The 23,082-nt window shown below is 43.0% G+C and overlaps 3 protein-coding genes across 3 annotated transcripts in view; 1 reads left to right on the top strand and 2 right to left on the bottom strand.

Moving 5' to 3' along the window:
* Window positions 1–6,556, bottom strand: part of taok2a (TAO kinase 2a) — a 28,993-nt gene extending 22,437 nt beyond the window's left edge. Inside the window, exon 1 of the mRNA XM_079252896.1 lies at window positions 6,112–6,556. The gene's annotated coding sequence lies outside the window, so the exon portion shown is untranslated. The remainder of the gene's footprint in view (window positions 1–6,111) is intronic.
* A 2,639-nt stretch (window positions 6,557–9,195) lies between these two features.
* Window positions 9,196–11,622, bottom strand: LOC306765371 (heat shock 70 kDa protein 1). Its single transcript, XM_079252801.1, has 2 exons — window positions 11,465–11,622; window positions 9,196–11,286 (listed from the first exon to the last, which is right to left on the bottom strand). The coding sequence occupies exon 2, from the start codon at window positions 11,262–11,264 to the stop codon at window positions 9,345–9,347; it is 1,920 nt and encodes a 639-aa protein (XP_079108927.1). The 5' UTR covers window positions 11,265–11,286; window positions 11,465–11,622; the 3' UTR covers window positions 9,196–9,344.
* Window positions 11,623–17,300: 5,678 nt separating this feature from the next.
* LOC306765166 (heat shock 70 kDa protein 1-like) lies at window positions 17,301–19,818 on the top strand. Its single transcript, XM_079252536.1, has 2 exons — window positions 17,301–17,448; window positions 17,647–19,818. The coding sequence occupies exon 2, from the start codon at window positions 17,669–17,671 to the stop codon at window positions 19,586–19,588; it is 1,920 nt and encodes a 639-aa protein (XP_079108662.1). The 5' UTR covers window positions 17,301–17,448; window positions 17,647–17,668; the 3' UTR covers window positions 19,589–19,818.
* Window positions 19,819–23,082: the final 3,264 nt, after the last annotated feature.

Here is a 23,082-nt window from a genome sequence, read left to right as displayed (position 1 = left end):
CAGACAATCATTCTGCTGCTGTAATGCCCAAGAAGACAAGTTAAAAAAGATCAACAATAAAAAGAAAAAGACATTTTTATATTTAAATGGATTATTTTAATTTATTTGAAAAAAAGGAGATTTAACAACAAAGAAATTGATTTTAAAATTGTGAAGCAAAAAAAAAAAAAAAAAAAAATCCTGATTTTTGATTTTTCCATTTGATTTTCCCACCCCTAATCCCGGGTAATATCATTTAGGACAGAAAATATTTATTAAGTAAAAAACTAACATTTTCCAATAAATCTATTTGTCTGTTATTCAGTAGGTCACCAGAAAAGCTCAAATGGTGTTTTTTTTCCCCCCATTAATCACCACAAAGTCAGACACACCTTGACCACAATAATCCCTGGAACAGTGTCTGATTTAACCCTTAAAACTCCACAAAACCCCGAGCGCCATCTCTTCTACCATTATCAGTGTCTCAGGAGCAGCAGTGTGTAACTGGGGGGTGAATTTACATGATCTACACAAGTTTTCCAGCCACTTATTTCCCATCAAAGAGTTGATTTCTTTCCAAGATCTGAGCTCCTGGAAGCATGAAGAACAGTAGGAGGCACAAGAGGCCATTAGCTGTCAGATTTTCCACCAATCAGAGAGCTTAAACTGACGGCAACGTCCAATCAGGAGCAGCCAAAGCAGAAAAATAATGATCCTCTAGACGTCTGGGATGCAGCTGAGGTGGAGGTGGTGTAGTGAGGTTAGCAGGTAAAGGGATATGTGGAAATTAAGGGAAAGTGTAAATATGCCTGTTTCTGTTGTGTGTAGGGATGCTAAGTCAGATAATAATGTCAGTATCAGTTCTACTCAGTTCTGTTCTTTATCGATTCCCTTAATTTCTGACCCAATTTATCATGACAAAACAACAGATTCATGATTCAGATCGATAAAACCTTTAAATTGATCTGAATCACAGATGTGCTCCAGTGCACAATTCTGAAGCTTTAGAAAATTTGCAACGAGCTCCTGAGTCAATGTGTCCATATTTCCTCCTGAAAGACGTGAGAGAATGATGTGCAGATGAGAAAAGGTTTGGTCACTGCCGATCTATGTGTTATTTCAAACTTCTGGTTGCTCTTTATACTGCTTTATCTATTCATTCATTCATTTTAGCCTCAGAATCTGACAGCTGAGGCTGAAAACATCACGTCTTCATGGAACCATCATGTCTACATGCTGACTGGCAGTAAAAGGCTTCAGCTTCTACATGTAGTTTTATGTAAAAACATCACATCTGACAAGGGCTGGGAGATGAGACCAAAACCTCACATCCTGTTTCAGCTCATTTTATCCCTCTATAAAACTGTGTAATATTGTGTCAGTCATCCGTTACGTGTCAGATGTTGTCTTGGCAACAGCAGCAGTGATCTCCTTCCATCTGGGGGAACTATGGCTGTATGACGGTCCACAGGTAAATACCTGCTGCAGCGTTTGGTCTGGAGTTTATTATGAGCTTTCGCCTCCACTTGACGCTGCTTTTGCTCGTTGACTCTATTCTTTATTCTGTATTCTTTATCCCAATTCCAGGTGATAAAATGAGTTAGTTGTGTCGGAGTCCGTTGTTGGGACTGTGAGCTAGTCTGTTGTCGGTTCCACGTCGGTCTTTTTACATCCAAACTGCATCCATGCAACAGAAATTTCCCCTCTTTTATAAACAAGCTCATCGGTTTGGGTCGGCTGGTCATCTTTTAGTGAATTATCCTCTGAAACACGTCTGCTACCGTCTTCCTCCATGTTTGTTTATGTATTGCAGCATGCATGCCGTAAAGCACATCTTGATGTAAAATACTGCAGTAAAGCAGCTTATCGTGGCGTAAACGATGGAGCCTCATATGGAACGATGACGTTTTCTACCGTCCAAAGGATACATATCATATCGCCCAGCCTTAGTCTGCATGCTGCCTGGCGGTAAAAGGGTTCAGTTTCTACACACTATTTTACATGCTTTTACAAGTTAAACTGAAGACTTTTTAAGACCATGTATAAAAGTATTTAACACGTCACAGCCAGATTGGCAAAACTGACTGCTAGAATTTAGGAAAGTACGTTTAATAACATCAGCAGAGACTGATTTTTACCCAACCTGAGAGCTGATGTAGAAGGGTTTGCTTCACTCGAACGGGTCGATCACAGATCCATCTGTCAGCGGTGTTTAACACATGTAAACCTTTAGAAACATCGACTTTAGCTGATGCTTCTGCTGACTTTGTCACACCAATGCCGTCGGCTGGCTGGACACCGTATCTGACGGTCCAGATATAAACACAGAGGGAGTTTACCGTCGGCCATGTGCTTCAATTCAATTTCAATTCATTTTTATTTAAAAGGGACAATGCCAGTTAATGAACATCATGTACAGTTTGCAGACGTAAACAAGCCAGATTTTAGCCATAGGCTAATTTCCATCTGTTGTCTCCTAACAGATGTTCCCTAAAAATTACAAAATATAACATTGTAAAAGCATATTATTCCATTATTAAACAATCACTATTATAAAAGTCATTACATCCATTACATTAGTTAATTCACCCAACAGACGTGCCTGAGTACAACCACAACAGAGTGCAGTCAATATAAATAACATTCAATTAGCAGTGTTTCAGGGTGAAATACAAAATGCATGTATCCTGATTTTCGGCTGGCCAAGAATGCGTTCAGCTTATTATCTATTTCATACAAACGGGCTGTAATAGTAATAATCGAAGTATACAGGTGAATAAGTTATAATAATTATCTGTTACATACTAGTGGACTATTATAGTCCACTAGTATGTAACTAATGGACTATTATAATTAATACATTAATACTATAATGAAATGTCCTTGGGCAAGACACTGAGTTGCCCCCCGATGTGCCTATCGTGGTATGATCATGTATGTAAGTCGCTTTGGATAAAAGCGTCCGCTAAATGACTGTAGAATAGAATGAGTGAGTTTCTAATCACCAGTATTCTCTATGTAATAGAAGCTATGTTACTAATAATTACAGCTGGTGATATTTATTTATGCATTGCCCTGGCTATTATGTCTAAGAGGCTATACTAATAATTACTACAAATATTATGTCGTTGCAATGGGTCCTAGCCTATGATTGATTAGATATGTGCTTCATTGATTTCTAATGATTTCTATTAAACTATCGTTCACATTCTGATGTTCTTACTAAAGATGCTGGATCTTTGTTTCAAAACAACACATTTATAGTTGTATTAGGTAAAATGTGCCAAATCAAAAAACCTGTTGAAATTGTTAGATCTGTAATGTTATTATATTTGTATTGGTGAGGTAACTTCAGAAAGGATGGGTCATTTATTACAACCTCATGAAATCTTACACAGTTATAACAGCAGTAATAACCATAGTTACAATAATGTTCACATAAACAGATCCGGTATCGGCAGATATTCAAGTTTCATGATCTGTGCATCCCTACTCTCCATCCGTTCCAACCGAGTCGAGAATGTCTCTGCTCAGTTTACTGGCATCTTCCCATTTGACTCAAGTCACAAATCCCCGTCAAGTTGCTTGTTTCACACATATAAAAGCTTCCTGTGTGTCTTGGGCTAAATGTTCGCATCATTTCCACCATAAAGTCAGCAATAATTGGTTCCTAATTTTAAGATAAATGTCAGGTGGAAACGGGAGGAAGTGAGTTCCCTGCCGGCAGGCAGATGTCCGTCATCCCTGAGCCGGGTTCGGACGGACATCTCCTGCCGCCTCATGCAGCTTCCTTGTCATTCAGTCTGTTGATTTTCCTTAACTAGGTTATTTGTTCTGAATAGACTTTAATTAACGTGTCTGTAAAGTGGCACAAGACAAATAAAGCTTAGCTGAACTGAACTCTGCACACATTTTAACACAATCCATCACACAACAGACATTATTTCAGACCTGCCATTTAAGATTTAAGACAAGAATTGCCTAATTTCAGGACTTTTTGAAGTAATAAATTCAGAGTGTTTAAGACCCCACAGGACCTCTGACTGAAGCGGTTAAATGTGCATGGAAACATCCTCATTTCTTCTTACAAACTCATCAGGTGATGGTTCTGAAAAATAGATCTTGTCGACACATAACAGATAAAAATCAGAGGTCAGGATGAAATCTTATCAGAGCATAGATGTAATTATGTGTGCGAGGCTTGTTTGGTCCCCTGCGTCAGGAAATCAGAGTGCATGTGAGCTCCCTGACAGCCCGACTCAAATCAAAGACAGATTTTAATCCATAAAAACACAGAGAGGAGCCAAACTCGTCCCCCAAATCAAATCGTCTGACGAAACCAGCCCACTGGATGTGATCTCAGCCTGCACACTGAGCCGTATTGACAAACGCAGCATTGCTGTATAATGGGGTTAATGGGGCTGCTCATCCTTTGAGTGTCAGCTGGAGCCCCGAGGAGGGCCGACAACATAACCAGGCCTCTGTGACTCAGTCAACGCATGAACACACAGCCGCAGGGGCCCTGTTTAATGCAGAGCTGCGAGGTTTGTTCCTTTTATAGTGCTGCCGTGTCTACGGGAAGGCAGATCAGTGCTAGACGAGGAGATGGATCCTCCCCCCCGACCCAACGTTTCTTCAAAACGCGGTGAACCAATTTCCAATTATACATTATGTGGCGCCGATCCAAGGAACGAAGGCAGATGCCCGTAGCTGGCTTAGCTTGTACAAACCAGGAATGAAGCCTCCCAGTTTGTCCGCAGCCTTCATGTGACTGCAAATGTCAAAAGAAGTGACATAATAAAAGGTTCAGTCGCTCCTCATTAAGCAGGAGAACCGCACATGCTCCGAAACTCAGATTTTTAGCATTTTTACTGTGAAACTTGAGCTTTTAACACACTTTCCCAATGTGATGCAGTGAAAACGTTCCGTACTGAGGATCAGCAGACCGCTTGACACCAAAAGTAGAATAATCACCATGAAATCTACTCCAACTGTCCAACGGCGCCACAGTGACTTCATTACATAAGTCTGAACAAAACCTGAATGAAAAACAAGCTCACAAGTTGTCATGATCATAGCTGGAAACCAGTCGGCATTTCTGAGACAACACCTCATCTTCCATCTATTTTTATCATCTTCCACGGAACAGCACTGTTCTCACACTGCGAGGGCAGGATTCCTCCACTTCCTCTGCGGAAAAAGACAAACTCACAACAACTCAGTCAAGTCAAAGCAGTAAAAATCAGAGGAAAAAGGGGAAACACGAGCCCTGCGAGGAACTTGAAATTTGTTGTGTCAACTGTGTCGAATGAGCCCAATCCCAAGGCAAAGCTTGGGTCCTATCCTCCGACTGTTTCATATGGGAACGGAAAGGGTGGGTGGGGGTAGGAGATGTAAGAGATTGTCCAGGAAGAATGTTAGTGACTGGATCACCAGCAGTATGAGTGTGCGAACCAAATCCTCGCACCGTGATGAGCCCACACAACACAGACAGGACAAATGTGGCTGCAACACTTCTTCACGTGAAAGCAGAATATTTATTACGGGATTAGATAACAATTCCTCTGAAACAGGCCAGAAATTGTTTTGGAGGAAAAATATGTGAATGTTTGATTGTAGATCTACGGAAAAAAAATCCATAGGATCAGTTGTTATTCCAGATGTGAGTTATTTAACACCAGTTTATTTCAACTCTGGTCAACAAGAGTCACAGACAGGCCGAAAGACAAGTCATTATTCTTCTTCTGCTGTAATTCTTATTTTATCCTCATGTTATCAGCTGTACATGCTGATTGAAACAAAAAGACAACATGGAGATTCTGAAATCTCTTGTTTGCTGTAAAATATCTCCGGTCAGCTATTAACCATCATTTACTGGACTTTTACTAACAGTTGAAATATTCACACTTCTAACATGTCTACATTTTACAGACAGAAACCATTACATGTCCTTGAATCCAAGTTTGAAACCCCATGAACAGCTAACTAGGTTAGATAGCATCACCGTTAGCATCTCCGTTGGATGGCCAGCTAACAGCATGTAGCATAGCATCACCGTTAGCTGGCCAGCTAGCAGCATGTAGCATAGCATCCCCGTTAGCTGGCCAGCCAGCAGGGTGTAGTTTTACTCACCGCGGCTTATTGTGGTTCCGCTCTGGAACGAAAAACAACAGTTAGCAGCCGAATTAGCAGCGAGCCTCGGTCCTCATTCCCCGGGTTTTCCTTTCAATATGACGCCTGGCTCATGTCCCCCGGAGACTCTCCGGATTTCAGCACTGTGGTGGAGATAACTAACACTTTATAAGTGATTTTAGTTGGTTTATTGGGTTGCAGCAATTAAAATAAATAATAAAAGCCCCACAGCCGCCGCTCTGCAGCGACTGGGTTACTAGCCTGAGCTAATTGGCTAGCTTAGCTTTGTTAGCTGGAGAGCTAATGTTAACGTTAGCTGCTCCGTGGGGCGTGGCTGCTGTTTTCCCGCAGTGCTACACTTCGAAGCATTGTGTCCGACTGCGCCGCTTAAAACACGGTCTCAAACTGTGACTAAAACCCGCTCCCCATCCTGGAACTGGATCCGTTCTTCCTCCGTTTTTGTTCCTGCTAAACGCAAGATGGCACAGGCTGCTGGGGCGGGACTCAAACTGCCGGGGCGGGACCAAGCGGCAACCTCCGGCGGTAAAAAGTGAAGCCTATGCGGAAGTGCGTAAACTGCCGTTCCCCCTTCATCCACTAGGGGCTGCAAAACAGAGCAAATCCCCATAGACTCCCATGTTAAAAAGACCAACTTCACAGCAGAAATAAACATGTTTACAGCCTGGTTCAAAAATCCATCTTAGGTTTAATAGGTCAGGTTTACCTTCATGACAACTGTGGTGGGAGTGAATTTTTTTCTAACTCGCCCGTTTAAACGTAATTTAATCTCAAAATTCGGCAGATTTAGGGGCCTGTCCTTTTGATTGACAGGTACCCGATCTCCTGCTTCAAATAAGAAGAATGTTGAACAACCGCAGTTTTTGGCCGGTTAACAACGTGACTTAGCTTTAGCCCGCTTACCTCCGTTAGCTGGTTGGCTCCTGCTATCTCCGGGTTAGCACAGTTAGCTCTCAGCTACAGAAAGCTCGGAGTTCGCTAGATATGTCAATCATCGACCATGACGCTGACAGCCCCCCTCGCAGCTCCACCTCTTTGCCCCATATTTGTATTTTCCGGGTGAGACGACACGCATGGCCCTGCCAAGATGGCGACGGTAGGAACCACCCACCGAGCTTCAATTCAGCTCTTCAGAAACCTACGGATGACGTCACGGAGGCTCCGTCCATCTCTCTATATATATAGTCTATGGGCGGGACTCAGCCAGCGACTGGAAACTCTCTGCTTCAACTTCCGGTGACGTCAGATTTCTGTTTCACAAATAAGAGTATAAAAATAAACCGACCTACATAATATTCATAATCTGGCACAATGGCTCCAAGGCTTGATTTACTGATTAATTTTAACTGGACTGAAGTACTTTTTATGAGGAAACGCTGTGAACCATGAAAATATAAATGTTCATCCAAAACACATTCTTCTGATCTTGTTTGTTTTGTAGTTAAATTACAGGAAAGTCATGGTTTTATTCAGCCTGTAGTTACATAACTGAGTCCCAGTTCACATTGATTATAACTCATCAAGTCCAACTCGTGACCTGAAAGTTTCCAAGGAATAGATTTTCCCAATATATATATGTATATATATATATATATGTATATATATATATATATATATATATATATATATATATATATATATATATATATATATATATATATATATAAATAAAACACATAGATTCAGTATAGGGCCCCAGTAGAGGGGCCCTATAGCCCCTGATCTGGGGCGTCATGACTCCTCCGGCCGTCTCGATGCCCAACGACAGAGGCCCCACGTCCAGTATAGATTCAGTAAAATTAGGAAAAAAGAACATAAAAATTTGTATTGGTATAAAACTGAAAAATTAAAAATAATTATTTGATTGATTACTGTATATTTTATGATGATTTTATTGAATATTAATAACCATTGTTGGACATATGATTAATTACTAATGTCTAAACTAGATCTCATCAATTTTCAACATCATTGTCTTCAAGAACAGTTCTCCAGGATCATCGAAGGACCTTCCTGAACTCTCCTTCAGATTTTTCTGTCCAGATGATCCCACACTGATTCAGTAATGTTCAGATCCAGGTTCTGGGGAGGATCTGTCCCTCCATCAGACCTGTTTCCACTGATCTTCAGTCCAGTTTCTGGGTCATGTGACCTCAGTCTTTTCATGACAGCCATGTTTCCAAGGAAACCATTTCTGGTGAGGCTTCGGCCAACATGCAGATCAGCTGAAGGTCCAGATGCACCTCTCAGGTCCTGGTTCTGGTCTTTGCTGGATTTCACATCCTGGTTTCTGCCTTCATGCTGAGATGAATAAGTTTCCCTCTAACAGGGAATCAGCTGCTTTTCTGTCAGACTGCCTGATCTTTGCTGCTTCTAACATGAAACTAAAGAAACTGGAACAAATGATGCGTCTTTGTGATGAAGAGACTAAAGATCCAGTTTAAACAGGTTCTTTCACAAGTTGTCTGTTGTGTGTGGACACAACTCTGGTTCATCCTGCGAGTTTGGAGCTTTTTTTAAAAAATTTTTTTTAATCCTGAATGATTAATAAATCAGAGTTAAATGGTTGAAGGATTCTTGTTTTCTTTCGGAGGATCTGGATTAGTCCACAGAGCTGAACTACCAGATTTATTTATTCTGACATGAAGCATCTGAAACTCTTCTTCTTCATGAAACGCTTCATTCATGTAAAGCTGGTTAAATCCCGCCATCTAGTGACGGCAGTGAGTAACTGCAGAGCTGTTCACACTGCAGCACGTTTTTACTTAACATCACTTTATCAGGAAAAAGCCAGTTTTCATCTGATTTAACACCTGAAATGTTCATTTCATTCAGTTCAGAATAAACATTTTATATTTCCAGGATATTTTAAAGGAATAAAGCACAAAAGAGACAAAGAAAAAAAATAAAGTCAGTTTTTTTTCATCTTTATTGCAAAGTCCTGCAAGGCAGAAATGAAACATGAAGATGGCACTTCTCTTAAACTTTACCATCTTATTTCACAGAAACAAACGTCTCAATATTAAATACAAATTTACACTTTTCATTTAAACTCCAGCAGCAATAAAAAAAAAAGGGGGGGGGGGGGTGGATTTTAAATGTCTGTACATCTTAAACCTCATTGATCACAAAGATGTTAATTTTGGAAGAAGAGGCCCGAAGTTGGAGGTAAAACCTGCAGAGTCCAGAGAGCAGAGTCCACGTTCAGGTCCACTCTAGTCCACCTCCTCCACAGTGGGCCCCTGGCTGTGGGCTCTTGCCTGCTCTCTACAAGAAGCGGCGGGCGTCCCTCCCTGATACAACTTGCTGATGACGGGGTTGCAGACTTTCTCCAGCTCTTCCTGCTTGTGTTGGTACTCTTCTTTGTCAGCCAGCTGGTTGTTCTCCAGCCAGCTGATGGTCTCCTGACACTTGTCCATCACCTTCTTCTTGTCCTCCTCGCTGATTTTGCCCTTCAAGCTGTCGTCCTGCACGCTGCTCTTCACGTTGAAAGCCAAGGACTCCAGGGAGTTCTTGGCGGCGATCTTGTCCCGCTGCAGGTCGTCCTCGGCTTTGTATTTCTCGGCGTCCTGCACCATCCTGTCGATGTCCTCTTTGCTGAGCCGTCCCTTATCGTTGTTGATGGTGATCTTCTTCTCTTTGCCGGTGCTTTTGTCCACCGCCGACACGTTCAAGATGCCGTTGGCGTCCACGTCGAAGGTGACCTCGATCTGCGGGACCCCTCGCGGAGCGGGCGGGATTCCCGTCAGCTCGAACCTGCCCAGCAGGTTGTTGTCCTTGGTCATGGCTCTCTCCCCTTCGTAGACCTGGATCAGGACCCCGGGCTGGTTGTCAGAGTAGGTGCTGAACACCTGGGTCTGCTTAGTGGGGATGGTGGTGTTGCGTTTGATCAGGGGCGTCATGACTCCTCCGGCCGTCTCGATGCCCAGCGACAGAGGCGCCACGTCCAGCAGCAGCAGGTCCTGGACGTTGCCCGAGGTGTCGCCCATCAGGACGGCGGCCTGGACGGCGGCGCCGTAAGCCACCGCCTCGTCCGGGTTGATGCTCTTGTTCAGCTCCCGGCCGTTGAAGAAGTCCTGCAGGAGCTTCTGGATTTTGGGGATTCGGGTGGAGCCTCCCACCAGGACCACGTCGTGGATCTGAGCCTTGTCCATCTTGGCGTCCCTCAGGGCTTTCTCCACCGGCTCCAACGTTCCCCTGAACAGGTCGGAGCACAGCTCCTCAAAGCGAGCCCTGGTGATGGAGGTGTAGAAGTCCACGCCCTCGTACAGAGAGTCTATCTCCAGACTGGCCTGGGAGCTGGAGGACAGGGTCCTCTTGGCCCGCTCGCAAGCTGTGCGCAGCCTCCTCAAGGCTCTCTTGTTCTGGCTGATGTCCTTCCTGTGTTTCCTCTTGAACTCCTCCACAAAGTGGTTGACCATGCGGTTGTCAAAGTCCTCTCCGCCCAGGTGAGTGTCTCCGGCCGTGGCCTTCACCTCAAAGATGCCGTCGTCGATGGTCAGGACGGACACGTCGAAGGTGCCTCCTCCCAGGTCGAAGATCAGGACGTTGCGTTCTCCAGACCTGCCTTTGTCCAGACCGTACGCGATGGCGGCCGCCGTGGGCTCGTTGATGATCCTCAGCACGTTGAGTCCCGCGATGACGCCCGCGTCTTTGGTGGCCTGTCGCTGGGAGTCGTTGAAGTAGGCCGGGACCGTGATGACAGCGTTGGACACCTTCTGGCCCAGGTAGGCCTCCGCCACCTCCTTCATCTTGGCCAGGACCATGGAGGAGATCTCCTCGGGGTAGAAGGCTTTGTCCTCCCCTTTGTACTCCACCTGGATTTTGGGCCTCCCTCCTTCTGAAAGCACCTTGAAGGGCCAGTGCTTCATGTCCGCCTGCACCACCGCATCGTCAAACTTCCTTCCAATCAGCCTCTTGGCATCAAACACCGTGTTGCCGGGGTTCAGAGCCACCTGGTTCTTGGCCGCGTCCCCGATCAGCCTCTCCGTGTCGGTGAAGGCCACGTAGCTGGGGGTGGTCCTGTTGCCCTGGTTGTTGGCGATGATTTCTACTTTTCCGTGCTGGAAAACCCCGACACAGGAGTAGGTGGTGCCCAGATCGATGCCGACCGCCACGCCTTTAGCTGCACACATCTTGCTGCATCCACGTCCTCTTCTAAACGTGCACAGCCACAAGCAGGACAGAAGACAGCAATCATCAGAGGACTGACTTTATCTGCAGTTCATTTCTCTCATTCTGGACACACTAAAAACTACTTCTGATCTCGAACCGTCAGGAAAATTCACGCTAGAATTCGAATAGAATAGAATAGAATAGAATAGAATGTACTTACTGCTGAGTGTTGATGGTCTGAGCTGTGTAGAGAATTATTCTTCTTCCTCTGCTGATGTTTCTTTTCTTCTTCTTCTTCTGCTGCTGTTGATTCTTTTTGAACGTCTTCTTCTGCTGGTTTTTTAGTTCTTCTTCTTGTTCGGCCGCTGATCTCTGATCTCAAACTGTCTCTGCTCTCAGACTCGCTGCTTTATATCTGTGGAAACTGAACGTCTGGTTGTTTCCAGACGTTTCACTCGCAGCTCTGTCAAGTTACCCAAAACGCCACATACCACTTCCGGTTTGCCTCTTCAAAACAACACAGATTCATGGATACTTTAAATGGCAATTGGTCGGAAAGTGACGCGCTTATCTTTTATTTTGAAGATTCATAATATTATTTTCGGTATCTTTGAATGACTTGACAGATTTTTCTGGAACCTTCCGCCAATGAGAGGCGCGAGCGCAGCTCCAGTTTTACTGAGTTTTCCAGTTTCTGGAGGAGAATTTTCTGGAGAAATGGAGCAAAAAAACGGGACAGAAACAGTTTGATTTCCAGTTTAATCTGGTTCTGATGTTCAGCTGAAAGAAAAGGAGAGAAAAATGTTTGTTTCAAATCATTTTAATCTTGTTCTGATTTTTATTTATTTATTTATTTATTTCCAAAAGCGAAAAGCAGCTGCTGTTATTATTTGATTGTTTTCCTCCAGATAACCTGATGTTTAAGTCGGTAAAAGTGTGATTTTAGTCTGATATTATTGACGAAAACATCAATAAACAAGTGCAAACACACGATGTTTGGCTGATTTGAGACTAAATTCTGTTCGAGACTTAAGCCTGTTACATACTCCACGAGAAGCAAGAGCTGAGTTCTTGTTCTCGACGCTGCAAGAACAAGAAAAAACGTCTTGTTCGGCAGGTCCATACATACACGAGAAGCACGTCTGCAGCGGGGAGGGATCACTGCGGGGGGTGATGTCTCCTTTAGGTGCAATGAACCCGGTTGTTACCTCCGCCGCGGAGGTTGTTTTCCCCGGCGTCTTTTTGCTTAAGATAACTTAAAAGGTTACGGAGGGATTTTATAAATATTTCAGGAGTTGTTGCAAATGTAAAAATGAAGAACTGATTAAATTCTGGTGGTGATCAGGATCACCATTTGGATCAAGGAATGTTTTATAAGGATTCTTAAACATTGTGCTTGGTGGAGGTTTCTCCGAGTTTCTAGTTTCATATTTCACGAGGAACTTCGTCCGCGGCAGGGCACGCGGCTGGGTCCGAGTGTTTTATTGCCACATGTTAAAATGTTCGTACTTTCTCACCACCTCAATCAGCTGTTTTATCAAAACACTCCGTTTTGTCGGCAACAACACACGGAAGCAGCAACTCCGCTTCCTGCTTTCTCCGTGTTAACCACGCCCACCTCTAATGTCCAACCAATCACACGATACTTCTCGCAGCTCCACAAGAAAAAAGTTCTGCCAGCCAGATGTGTCAAGAACTGTCCTCAAACACGTCCGCGAGAACAAAATGACGTCAGTTTCTTCTCGGAGCCTCGAGAACAAGAAAAAAGTTCTCGCTTCTCGTGGAGTATGTAACAGGCTTAAGTCTGATTGAATGTTTGTCTCTCCGGTCTGCTTATAGATTAAAACATCTGCAGCCCTTTGCAAGCTGCATCTGAATAAAGATGTTTTAAAGAATAAAACAGAAATATCTTCATATTATATTTCTGACATAAATCAAATCTAATTAATAATTCAGATCAAGGCCGGCTCTAGGAATACATACATGAGGGTGCAGGCAGAAATGTGAACGGGGCATTGTTATTATTGTTTATTTGTGTTTTCCAACACTCTGAAGAAATGGATTGCACTTTGTCAGGCCTCCAACCAAAGACCTGTCCAGCTTGGTGTCCCACCAGAAACTAAAACTCCTGCTGGTATAGCTCTTAGGGTCACTGAGGAACCAAACCCCCTCACCACAATACGGTGGCAATCCCTCAGGGGGGGATGGGATATAAAAATTATAGATACATTAAAATAAGGAAAAAATAACAAATATGAATCATCAAAGTTTAACAACCAACAACATTAAAAATTTCTCATTAGACATTCAAACAACAATAAACTAAAATATTAAACTAAACTGAAATAGACCAGGGGTGTCCAGCTCCGGTCCTCGAGGCCTGCAATCCGGCAGGTTCTCCATGTATCCCTGCTCCAACACACCTGACTCAAACTCATCAGTAATTGTGCTGAACTTCATTGGCTGTTGGATCCATTTAATAGAAGTCAAGTGTGTTGGAGCAGGGATACATGGAAAACCTGCAGGACAGCTGGGAGGACCGACTTTGGACTCCATGAGTTCGGCCGATCACAAACAGCAAAGGCAGGGCAGAACATCAGACTCCAGAGCACAATAATGTGGCAGAACCTCAAACAAATAATCTCACATTTATATAAAAAAATCAAGAACAAACACAGAGTAGACTATGAAACGTTTTTCTATTTTTGTTGATGTTTTTCTTTTTAAGAAACTCATTTCCTTCTTTTCAATCAGTCTCTTAGTTTTCTGCCCCAAAACTCTGCAGGTGTTTCCACACAGTGGACAGGTCCGTTTCATTTGGACATTTTTGGAACAACGTCTGTTTTGCCAAGAATTTTATTTTACAGAGAAAATGGATGCAGATGCTAACATGAAGCTCTACATGAGCTGCTGAAACGAGTGGGAGTTGTGGGGAAACCGCTTGTTTCATCCTCCATGAGAAGAAAGAAGTTTGTTCTTGCACTCACGAATGCAAGGACAAGATAAAAATTCTTTTCATCAGGTCCATCCATCCTCCACAAAAAGCTTCGTCTGCAGCAGGGAGGGATCCCTGCGGGCCGCCATGTCTGCTTTGGTTGTTTTATATTTAGCGAACAACTTCTGCGGCAGGGCGGTTTTAATGCCACATGTTGTAAAAACGTTCGTACTTTCTCACCACCTTGATCAGCTGTTTTACCAAAACAGTCCGTTTTACCCAGTGGAGTAATGGTCATTAATAGTGCATTCTGTGCTAAAATTTAAAGATAATAAGGGAATTGAAGGGGACATTTACTTTGTGCGTATAGTGGCCTTGGCCCTCATGCTGCTGTAAAATGTGAATGCACTGTATCAAAAGTTATCAAAGTAGATAGATCAACCCAATATTTTAGGCAATGATTCCCACTTTTAGGGATGCAAAACTTTGCAGTGAGTCCTCAGATCTTGTGATTAAAGGCACAAACAGCATTGTGATCATTTGAAATGTGACAATATCTTCCAAGAATACGTTAATAATCTCAATTTAAATTAATAAAATAACCCTCATTGAAGAAATAAAGATTAGCGTTCATTGAGCAAATACGCCCCCTGCTGTCCCAGTAAAGTTTGAACCAGTTGAACAACGACAGAATAATCCGGTGGCCCAGACACTAGCTAGCATGCAGAGTAGTCCGAGTCCAGCCAATGCGGCCGCACAATCATATACAGTAAATAACCCAAACTCCAAGAAGATATTTTAGATTGTTTTAGGTTGTTTAGTTTTAGGTTATTAAAATTAAAAGTAGCCAGCATCATTATCCCGGCGCTATTTGCACTAGGACCCCTTTGCTGTCCGAATTACTGCCTGAATGGAAAAAAAAAATGCTATAATGGAAATATTTTGCAAGCTTTTTTAAATATGTCTCTTAAAATTCTAACATTTTTTGTAATGTCTAATAAACACTTAGACCAGACATGGCCTATTTTAGCATTTATTTGTGACAAAGGCAACAACGGCAGAGACCAACGACATAAACAAACAGCATTGACCAACAACAGAAAGCAACGACATTAGCCAATCAGAAGGTAAAGACGTGCAGCGAAATACGAAGTCTACATATGCAGCAAACACAAATGCAACAACATACATGTACAACATTTACATCATTCAACATTTATATGTGCAATAAATACATATGCAACAGATACATGTACATATACAACATGTACAACATGTACAACATGCACATATACAACATGTACACGTACAACATGTACATATGCAAGAAATACGTACACAATATTGACATATACAAAAAGCAACAACACTTGTCAAAAACATTAGGCCATAGACATGTACCAAAGACACATTGGAACAACATAAACCAACAACATGTACACATATTACATATACTTTTTTTTTTTTTGACACAAACGGAACCCCATATAAATCAGAAAAGTTTGGCAACTAAACTTCTTGTTCAAGGTATTTCTTTTTTTAAAGGAAATTTCTGTCTTTGATTTAGATTTTATTGCAGAACTGCAACAGTTTTTTTTATTGAAGGGACTTTTTTGTCTGTACAAACCTTTTTTTCAAAATTATTCTATTTTTCATTTTTATTCAGATTTGTTTATATCAGTGCTTGAAAACGAGCTGCAGTCATCAGAAAAAACTGAATTATTATTAAATATAATCAAGTTGAATTTAATAATTTTTTTAAACAATTTTTCTTTCAATCGTCATGAATCTTTCTCTTCCAAAATATTTTACTAGAAAATAAAAAAAAAGAAAAGCATAATAATAATAATAATAATAATAATAATAATAATAATAATAATAAACCAGCTAAGACATGGGCCTGATGGTCTTGAACAAAATTTTATTTTATTGTAATAAAGTGTCAGAAAATAAGAACTAACTGACCATCAAGTTTGTGGTGAAATATTAAATCAAAATGATGATTTTGCTTAAAATAAAGATTAATTTAAAATTGAAATTATAATCATGAGTTTTGATCTTTGGACGTGTTGATCATATCTGACAAACGCTTGAAGAGAAGTACGGAAGCCGGGTGTTTGTCCTTGCATATTTCTTAACATTGTTTACTCGTCATACAGGATTATTCAACACAAATATTTTCTCACTAATAAAGTCAAAGAGGGTTCCTTCAAGTTAATCCACAAATTCTATCCAACCAAGCAATTTTTAGAGATTCAAAACTGACATTGATGTTTCTTGTTCCTTTTGTAAACTTCTCCCAGAGACCTCTTCTAAGCTTTTGGAAAAATGTTTTGGAAAGACGTTGTTGCACTGATCTACAATAACATCAAACCAGGTTTCCTTCTGTATTTTGAAAATATTTTGTTTGGTATAACAGATTTTAAAAAGAAAGATTTGTCTGCTATATTTTTGTCAACCTGATCCTGTTTCAAGATCCATATTCACAAAAGTAAAGTAATGCATAAAAAACACTTTCTAATCTTTTTATGATAGATGTAAAATGGATCTGAATGCATTCTCACATTCAAACGACAGAAAGACAAAAAGAACAAAAGATTTTTCTAACAAATGAACTGAAGGTATATATAAGTTTTTTTTAAGGAATTATTCAGATACAGGTCACGTGGGTGTGTAAAAACCCAAATCAGAACAAGCATGAAATAAATTAAAACAAACATGTTCCTCTCCTTTTCTTTCATCAAACCATTTCTGTCCCGTTTTTTTGCTCCATTTCTCCAGAAAATTCTCCTCCAGAAACTGGAAAACTCAGTAAAACTGGAGCTGCGCTCGCGCCTCTCATTGGCGGAAGTTTCCAGAAAAATCTGTCAAGTCATTCAAAGATACCGAAAATAATATTATGAATCTTCAAAATAAAAGATAAGCGCGTCACTTTCCGACCAATTGCCATTTAAAGTATCCATGAATCTGTGTTATTTTGAAGAGGCAAACCGGAAGTGGTATGTGGCGTTTTGGGTAACTTGACAGAGCTGCGAGTGAAACGTCTGGAAACAACCAGACGTTCAGTTTCCACAGATATAAAGCAGCGAGTCTGAGAGCAGAGACAGTTTGAGATCAGAGATCAGCGGCCGAACAAGAAGAAGAACTAAAAACCAGCAGAAGAAGACGTTCAAAAAGAATCAACAGCAGCAGAAGAAGAAGAAGAAAAGAAACATCAGCAGAGGAAGAAGAATAATTCTCTACACAGCTCAGACCATCAACACTCAGCAGTAAGTACATTCTATTCTATTCTATTCTATTCTATTCTATTCTATTCTATTCTATTCGAATTCTAGCGTGAATTTTCCTGACGGTTCGAGATCAGAAGTAGTTTTTAGTGAGTCCAGAATGAGAGAAATGAACTGCAGATAAAGTCAGTCCTCTGATGATTGCTGTCTTCTGTCCTGCTTGTGGCTGTGCACGTTTAGAAGAGGACGTGGATGCAGCAAGATGTGTGCAGCTAAAGGCGTGGCGGTTGGCATCGATCTGGGCACCACCTACTCCTGTGTCGGGGTTTTCCAGCACGGAAAAGTAGAAATCATCGCCAACGACCAGGGCAACAGGACCACCCCCAGCTACGTGGCCTTCACCGACACGGAGAGGCTGATCGGGGACGCGGCCAAGAACCAGGTGGCTCTGAACCCCGGCAACATGGTGTTTGATGCCAAGAGGCTGATTGGAAGGAAGTTTGATGATGCGGTGGTGCAGGCGGACATGAAGCACTGGCCCTTCAAGGTGCTTTCAGAAGGAGGGAGGCCCAAAATCCAGGTGGAGTACAAAGGGGAGGACAAAGCCTTCTACCCCGAGGAGATCTCCTCCATGGTCCTGGCCAAGATGAAGGAGGTGGCGGAGGCCTACCTGGGCCAGAAGGTGTCCAACGCCATCATCACGGTCCCGGCCTACTTCAACGACTCCCAGCGACAGGCCACCAAAGACGCGGGCGTCATCGTGGGACTCAACGTGCTGAGGATCATCAACGAGCCCACGGCGGCCGCCATCGCGTACGGTCTGGACAAAGGCAGGTCCGGAGAACGCAACGTCCTGATCTTCGACCTGGGAGGAGGCACCTTCGACGTGTCCGTCCTGACCATCGACGACGGCATCTTTGAGGTGAAGGCCACGGCCGGAGACACTCACCTGGGCGGAGAGGACTTTGACAACTGCATGGTCAACCACTTTGTGGAGGAGTTCAAGAGGAAACACAGGAAGGACATCAGCCAGAACAAGAGAGCCTTGAGGAGGCTGCGCACAGCTTGCGAGCGGGCCAAGAGGACCCTGTCCTCCAGCTCCCAGGCCAGTCTGGAGATAGACTCTCTGTACGAGGGCGTGGACTTCTACACCTCCATCACCAGGGCTCGCTTTGAGGAGCTGTGCTCCGACCTGTTCAGGGGAACGTTGGAGCCGGTGGAGAAAGCCCTGAGGGACGCCAAGATGGACAAGGCTCAGATCCACGACGTGGTCCTGGTGGGAGGCTCCACCCGAATCCCCAAAATCCAGAAGCTCCTGCAGGACTTCTTCAACGGCCGGGAGCTGAACAAGAGCATCAACCCGGACGAGGCGGTGGCTTACGGCGCCGCCGTCCAGGCCGCCGTCCTGATGGGCGACACCTCGGGCAACGTCCAGGACCTGCTGCTGCTGGACGTGGCGCCTCTGTCGCTGGGCATCGAGACGGCCGGAGGAGTCATGACGCCCCTGATCAAACGCAACACCACCATCCCCACTAAGCAGACCCAGGTGTTCAGCACCTACTCTGACAACCAGCCCGGGGTCCTGATCCAGGTCTACGAAGGGGAGAGAGCCATGACCAAGGACAACAACCTGCTGGGCAGGTTCGAGCTGACGGGAATCCCGCCCGCTCCGCGAGGGGTCCCGCAGATCGAGGTCACCTTCGACGTGGACGCCAACGGCATCTTGAACGTGTCGGCGGTGGACAAAAGCACCGGCAAAGAGAAGAAGATCACCATCAACAACGATAAGGGACGGCTCAGCAAAGAGGACATCGACAGGATGGTGCAGGACGCCGAGAAATACAAAGCCGAGGACGACCTGCAGCGGGACAAGATCGCCGCCAAGAACTCCCTGGAGTCCTTGGCTTTCAACGTGAAGAGCAGCGTGCAGGACGACAGCTTGAAGGGCAAAATCAGCGAGGAGGACAAGAAGAAGGTGATGGACAAGTGTCAGGAGACCATCAGCTGGCTGGAGAACAACCAGCTGGCTGACAAAGAAGAGTACCAACACAAGCAGGAAGAGCTGGAGAAAGTCTGCAACCCCGTCATCAGCAAGTTGTATCAGGGAGGGACGCCCGCCGCTTCTTGTAGAGAGCAGGCAAGAGCCCACAGCCAGGGGCCCACTGTGGAGGAGGTGGACTAGAGTGGACCTGAACGTGGACTCTGCTCTCTGGACTCTGCAGGTTTTACCTCCAACTTCGGGCCTCTTCTTCCAAAATTAACATCTTTGTGATCAATGAGGTTTAAGATGTACAGACATTTAAAATCCACCCCCCCCCCCCCCCCCCCTTTTTTTTTATTTTATTGCTGCTGGAGTTTAAATGAAAAGTGTAAATTTGTATTTAATATTGAGACGTTTGTTTCTGTGAAATAAGATGGTAAAGTTTAAGAGAAGTGCCATCTTCATGTTTCATTTCTGCCTTGCAGGACTTTGCAATAAAGATGAAAAAAAACTGACTTTATTTTTTTTCTTTGTCTCTTTTGTGCTTTATTCCTTTAAAATATCCTGGAAATATAAAATGTTTATTCTGAACTGAATGAAATGAACATTTCAGGTGTTAAATCAGATGAAAACTGGCTTTTTCCTGATAAAGTGATGTTAAGTAAAAACGTGCTGCAGTGTGAACAGCTCTGCAGTTACTCACTGCCGCCACTAGATGGCGGGATTTAACCAGCTTTACATGAATGAAGCGTTTCATGAAGAAGAAGAGTTTCAGATGCTTCATGTCAGAATAAATAAATCTGGTAGTTCAGCTCTGTGGACTAATCCAGATCCTCCGAAAGAAAACAAGAATCCTTCAACCATTTAACTCTGATTTATTAATCATTCAGGATTAAAAAAATTTTTTAAAAAAAAGCTCCAAACTCGCAGGATGAACCAGAGTTGTGTCCACACACAACAGACAACTTGTGAAAGAACCCGTTTAAACTGGATCTTTAGTCTCTTCATCACAAAGACGCATCATTTGTTCCAGTTTCTTTAGTGTCATGTTAGAAGCAGCAAAGATCAGGCAGTCTGACAGAAAAGCAGCTGATTCCCTGTTAGAGGGAAACTTATTCATCTCAGCATGAAGGCAGAAACCAGGATGTGAAATCCAGCAAAGACCAGAACCAGGACCTGAGAGGTGCATCTGGACCTTCAGCTGATCCGCATGTTGGCCGAAGCCTCACCAGAAATGGTTTCCTTGGAAACATGGCTGTCATGCAGCTAGAAAAGCTGAGGGTCACATGACCCAAAAACTGGACTGAAGATCAGTGGAAGCAGGTCTGATGGAGGGATGGATCCTCCCCAGAACCTGGATCTGAACATTACTGAATCAGTGTGGGATCATCTGGACAGAAAAATCTGAAGGAGGGTTTTAGTAAAAGTTTTTCCATTACAAGCTGCAGACACAACAGATCCCATCATGAGCTGCTGGTTTACGGAGTCTTGCTGGTGGCTTTAATGGCTACAGGTGAGTCCCAACCGCTTCTTTCTTCTAATTATAGAATAAATGTCCTATTTACAGCAGATCCTCACAAATTATTCCGTCTAGTTTCTGCATGGGAGTGTTGGATCACAGGTAGGTTTCTCAATCAAACCCAAACAGACTGAAAACACATTTTAGTTTGAGCTGAATGTGTTTGATTCTTAGTTTGTTCGCGTAATACAGTCTAGTTTTACTAAACTTACTTTACTTTTTTAAGCCGTTTTCAAAGTTTCTGCTGCACTCACGTCAGTAATTTACATCAGCTGATCTTTTTAGTATATTGTTAAAGATTAAGGCCAAATGTAAAGAAACAAGCAAATATTTACCTTGTAGTGAGAAGCAACCCCCCTCTCAATAAGTGCAGTAACAGCATCTAACTTGTAGGTGGCATGTTTTCATTATTTACACTAAAATATAGTTATTAGAGAAAGAAAAAAAAAATCAAACAGTGATACTTAAATGGTCTGTTTGTGGTCAGACAGAAATATTACGACCAGTTCTTGATGGGTGGAGCTTCAGCTGCTTCAGCGATCCTCTCCACCTGCCCTGCATCTGCTAATCTGCAGTCAGGTGTATGTAGCTGCAGCAGTTTCCCTGCCAGACCTGAAGCCTCGAAGCTTCAGACTGGATCTGGATCTGTCAGCCTTCTCACCACCTGGGTTCTTAATAATCCAAGCAGAACGGGTTCTGTATTGCAGCTTTCAGACTATTGTGGCTCATCTCTGGAATGAATCTAACTTTGATTCTCCTTCCCAGCTGAACTGAATGAACCACAAGCTCCTCCTGCAGCTCATTACTGCACATCCACATGCAGCGTTGCAGTTACAGTGTCTGCTCTCTGGGCTCCTTGTATCACTGCTTTGTGGAAACTTTAGAAGTGCAGCAAAGAAAGAAGTGAAAACACACCTTTCCACAAATCCCCCCAATCCTAGAAATCCTGATTATAAATACTGATCCAGACTGACTAGAGCAAGTTTTCTCCTGTAAACTACAAATAAAGTTGTGATATTTAACTTTTTAATGAGAAAGAATGAAGCTGGGATCTACTATATTCTTTACTGTGAACTTAATTGATCTTTTCCAAACTTCTGACTGCATGTGATCAATATTTCAGCTTATTTATTCATTCATTTTCCAAACTGCTTATTCCAATTCAGGGTGGCGGGGAAGCTGGAGCCTATCCCAGCTGGCTTTGGGCAACAGGCAGGGTACACCCTGGACAGCTCGCCAGTCCATCGCAGGGCCACACACAGAGAGACGAACAACCACTCATGCTCACACTCACTCCTAGGGGCAATTTAGAGTGACCAATTAACCTATCATGCATGTGTTTTGGAAGGTGGGAGGAAGCTGGAGTACCTGGAGAGAACCCACGCATACATGGGGAAAACATGCAAACTCCACACAGAAAGGCCACTGACCAAACCAGCCAAGGATCGAACCAGTGACCTTCTTGCTGTGAGGCCACAGTGCTAACCACTGCGCCACCGTGCAGCCCTCAGCTTATTTAATCAATCAGAATAGAGAAAACCATGTCTTGGTATTCTTTCCGAACTTTCCTTCTTTATAGTTTCCATCAAACTGTCCTGTAACGTCCTGGAAGCAACGTTTGCTTCAGTCTGAATAAATAATTCTGAACGTTTCAAAGCCATAAGTGACGTTTTCGATTAAAAATTGAAAGGAACAATCATTTATTCTAAATATTTAATAATTCATGGTTTTATGTAAAACTTATGTAAAATTGGGCCTGTGGAGGGAAACAAATATTCACCAGTAGTCCTGCTGAAAGGAAAGTTTCTATTTTCATGTTTAGACAACAATAAATGCTAAAACAGCTGGAATTCTGGATTCAGTAGGAATGGACACAGATTCTTCTATAAAGCTAAATTAATGAGGATCCTCATTTGTCGAAGCTTTAAAAAGCCTCATGAAAGGATAACAGAATGTGACTTTATTCACCTTTTGCTGTGTATGTTGCTGCAGCAGATTCTAGATTTGGACTTTAAAACGTAATTTCTTTTGACTCATTTTTGTAGGATAGAAACTAAAAATGATGAATAAATTAAGTTAGTTTCTTTTGTTGCTGTTGCAGATTAAAAATGGCTTTCCAAACTTCCTGGGAATGGACTTCAAACCATCCTGAGATGAGATGTTCCTGAGTTTAGAG

The sequence above is a fragment of the Telmatherina bonti genome (genome assembly GCF_933228915.1).
Source record: "Telmatherina bonti genome assembly, chromosome: 14".
In the NCBI taxonomy this organism is placed as follows: domain Eukaryota; kingdom Metazoa; phylum Chordata; class Actinopteri; order Atheriniformes; family Telmatherinidae; genus Telmatherina; species Telmatherina bonti.
Note: the sequence above shows the minus strand (reverse complement) of the source record. Positions and strands in the feature narration are given on the sequence as shown.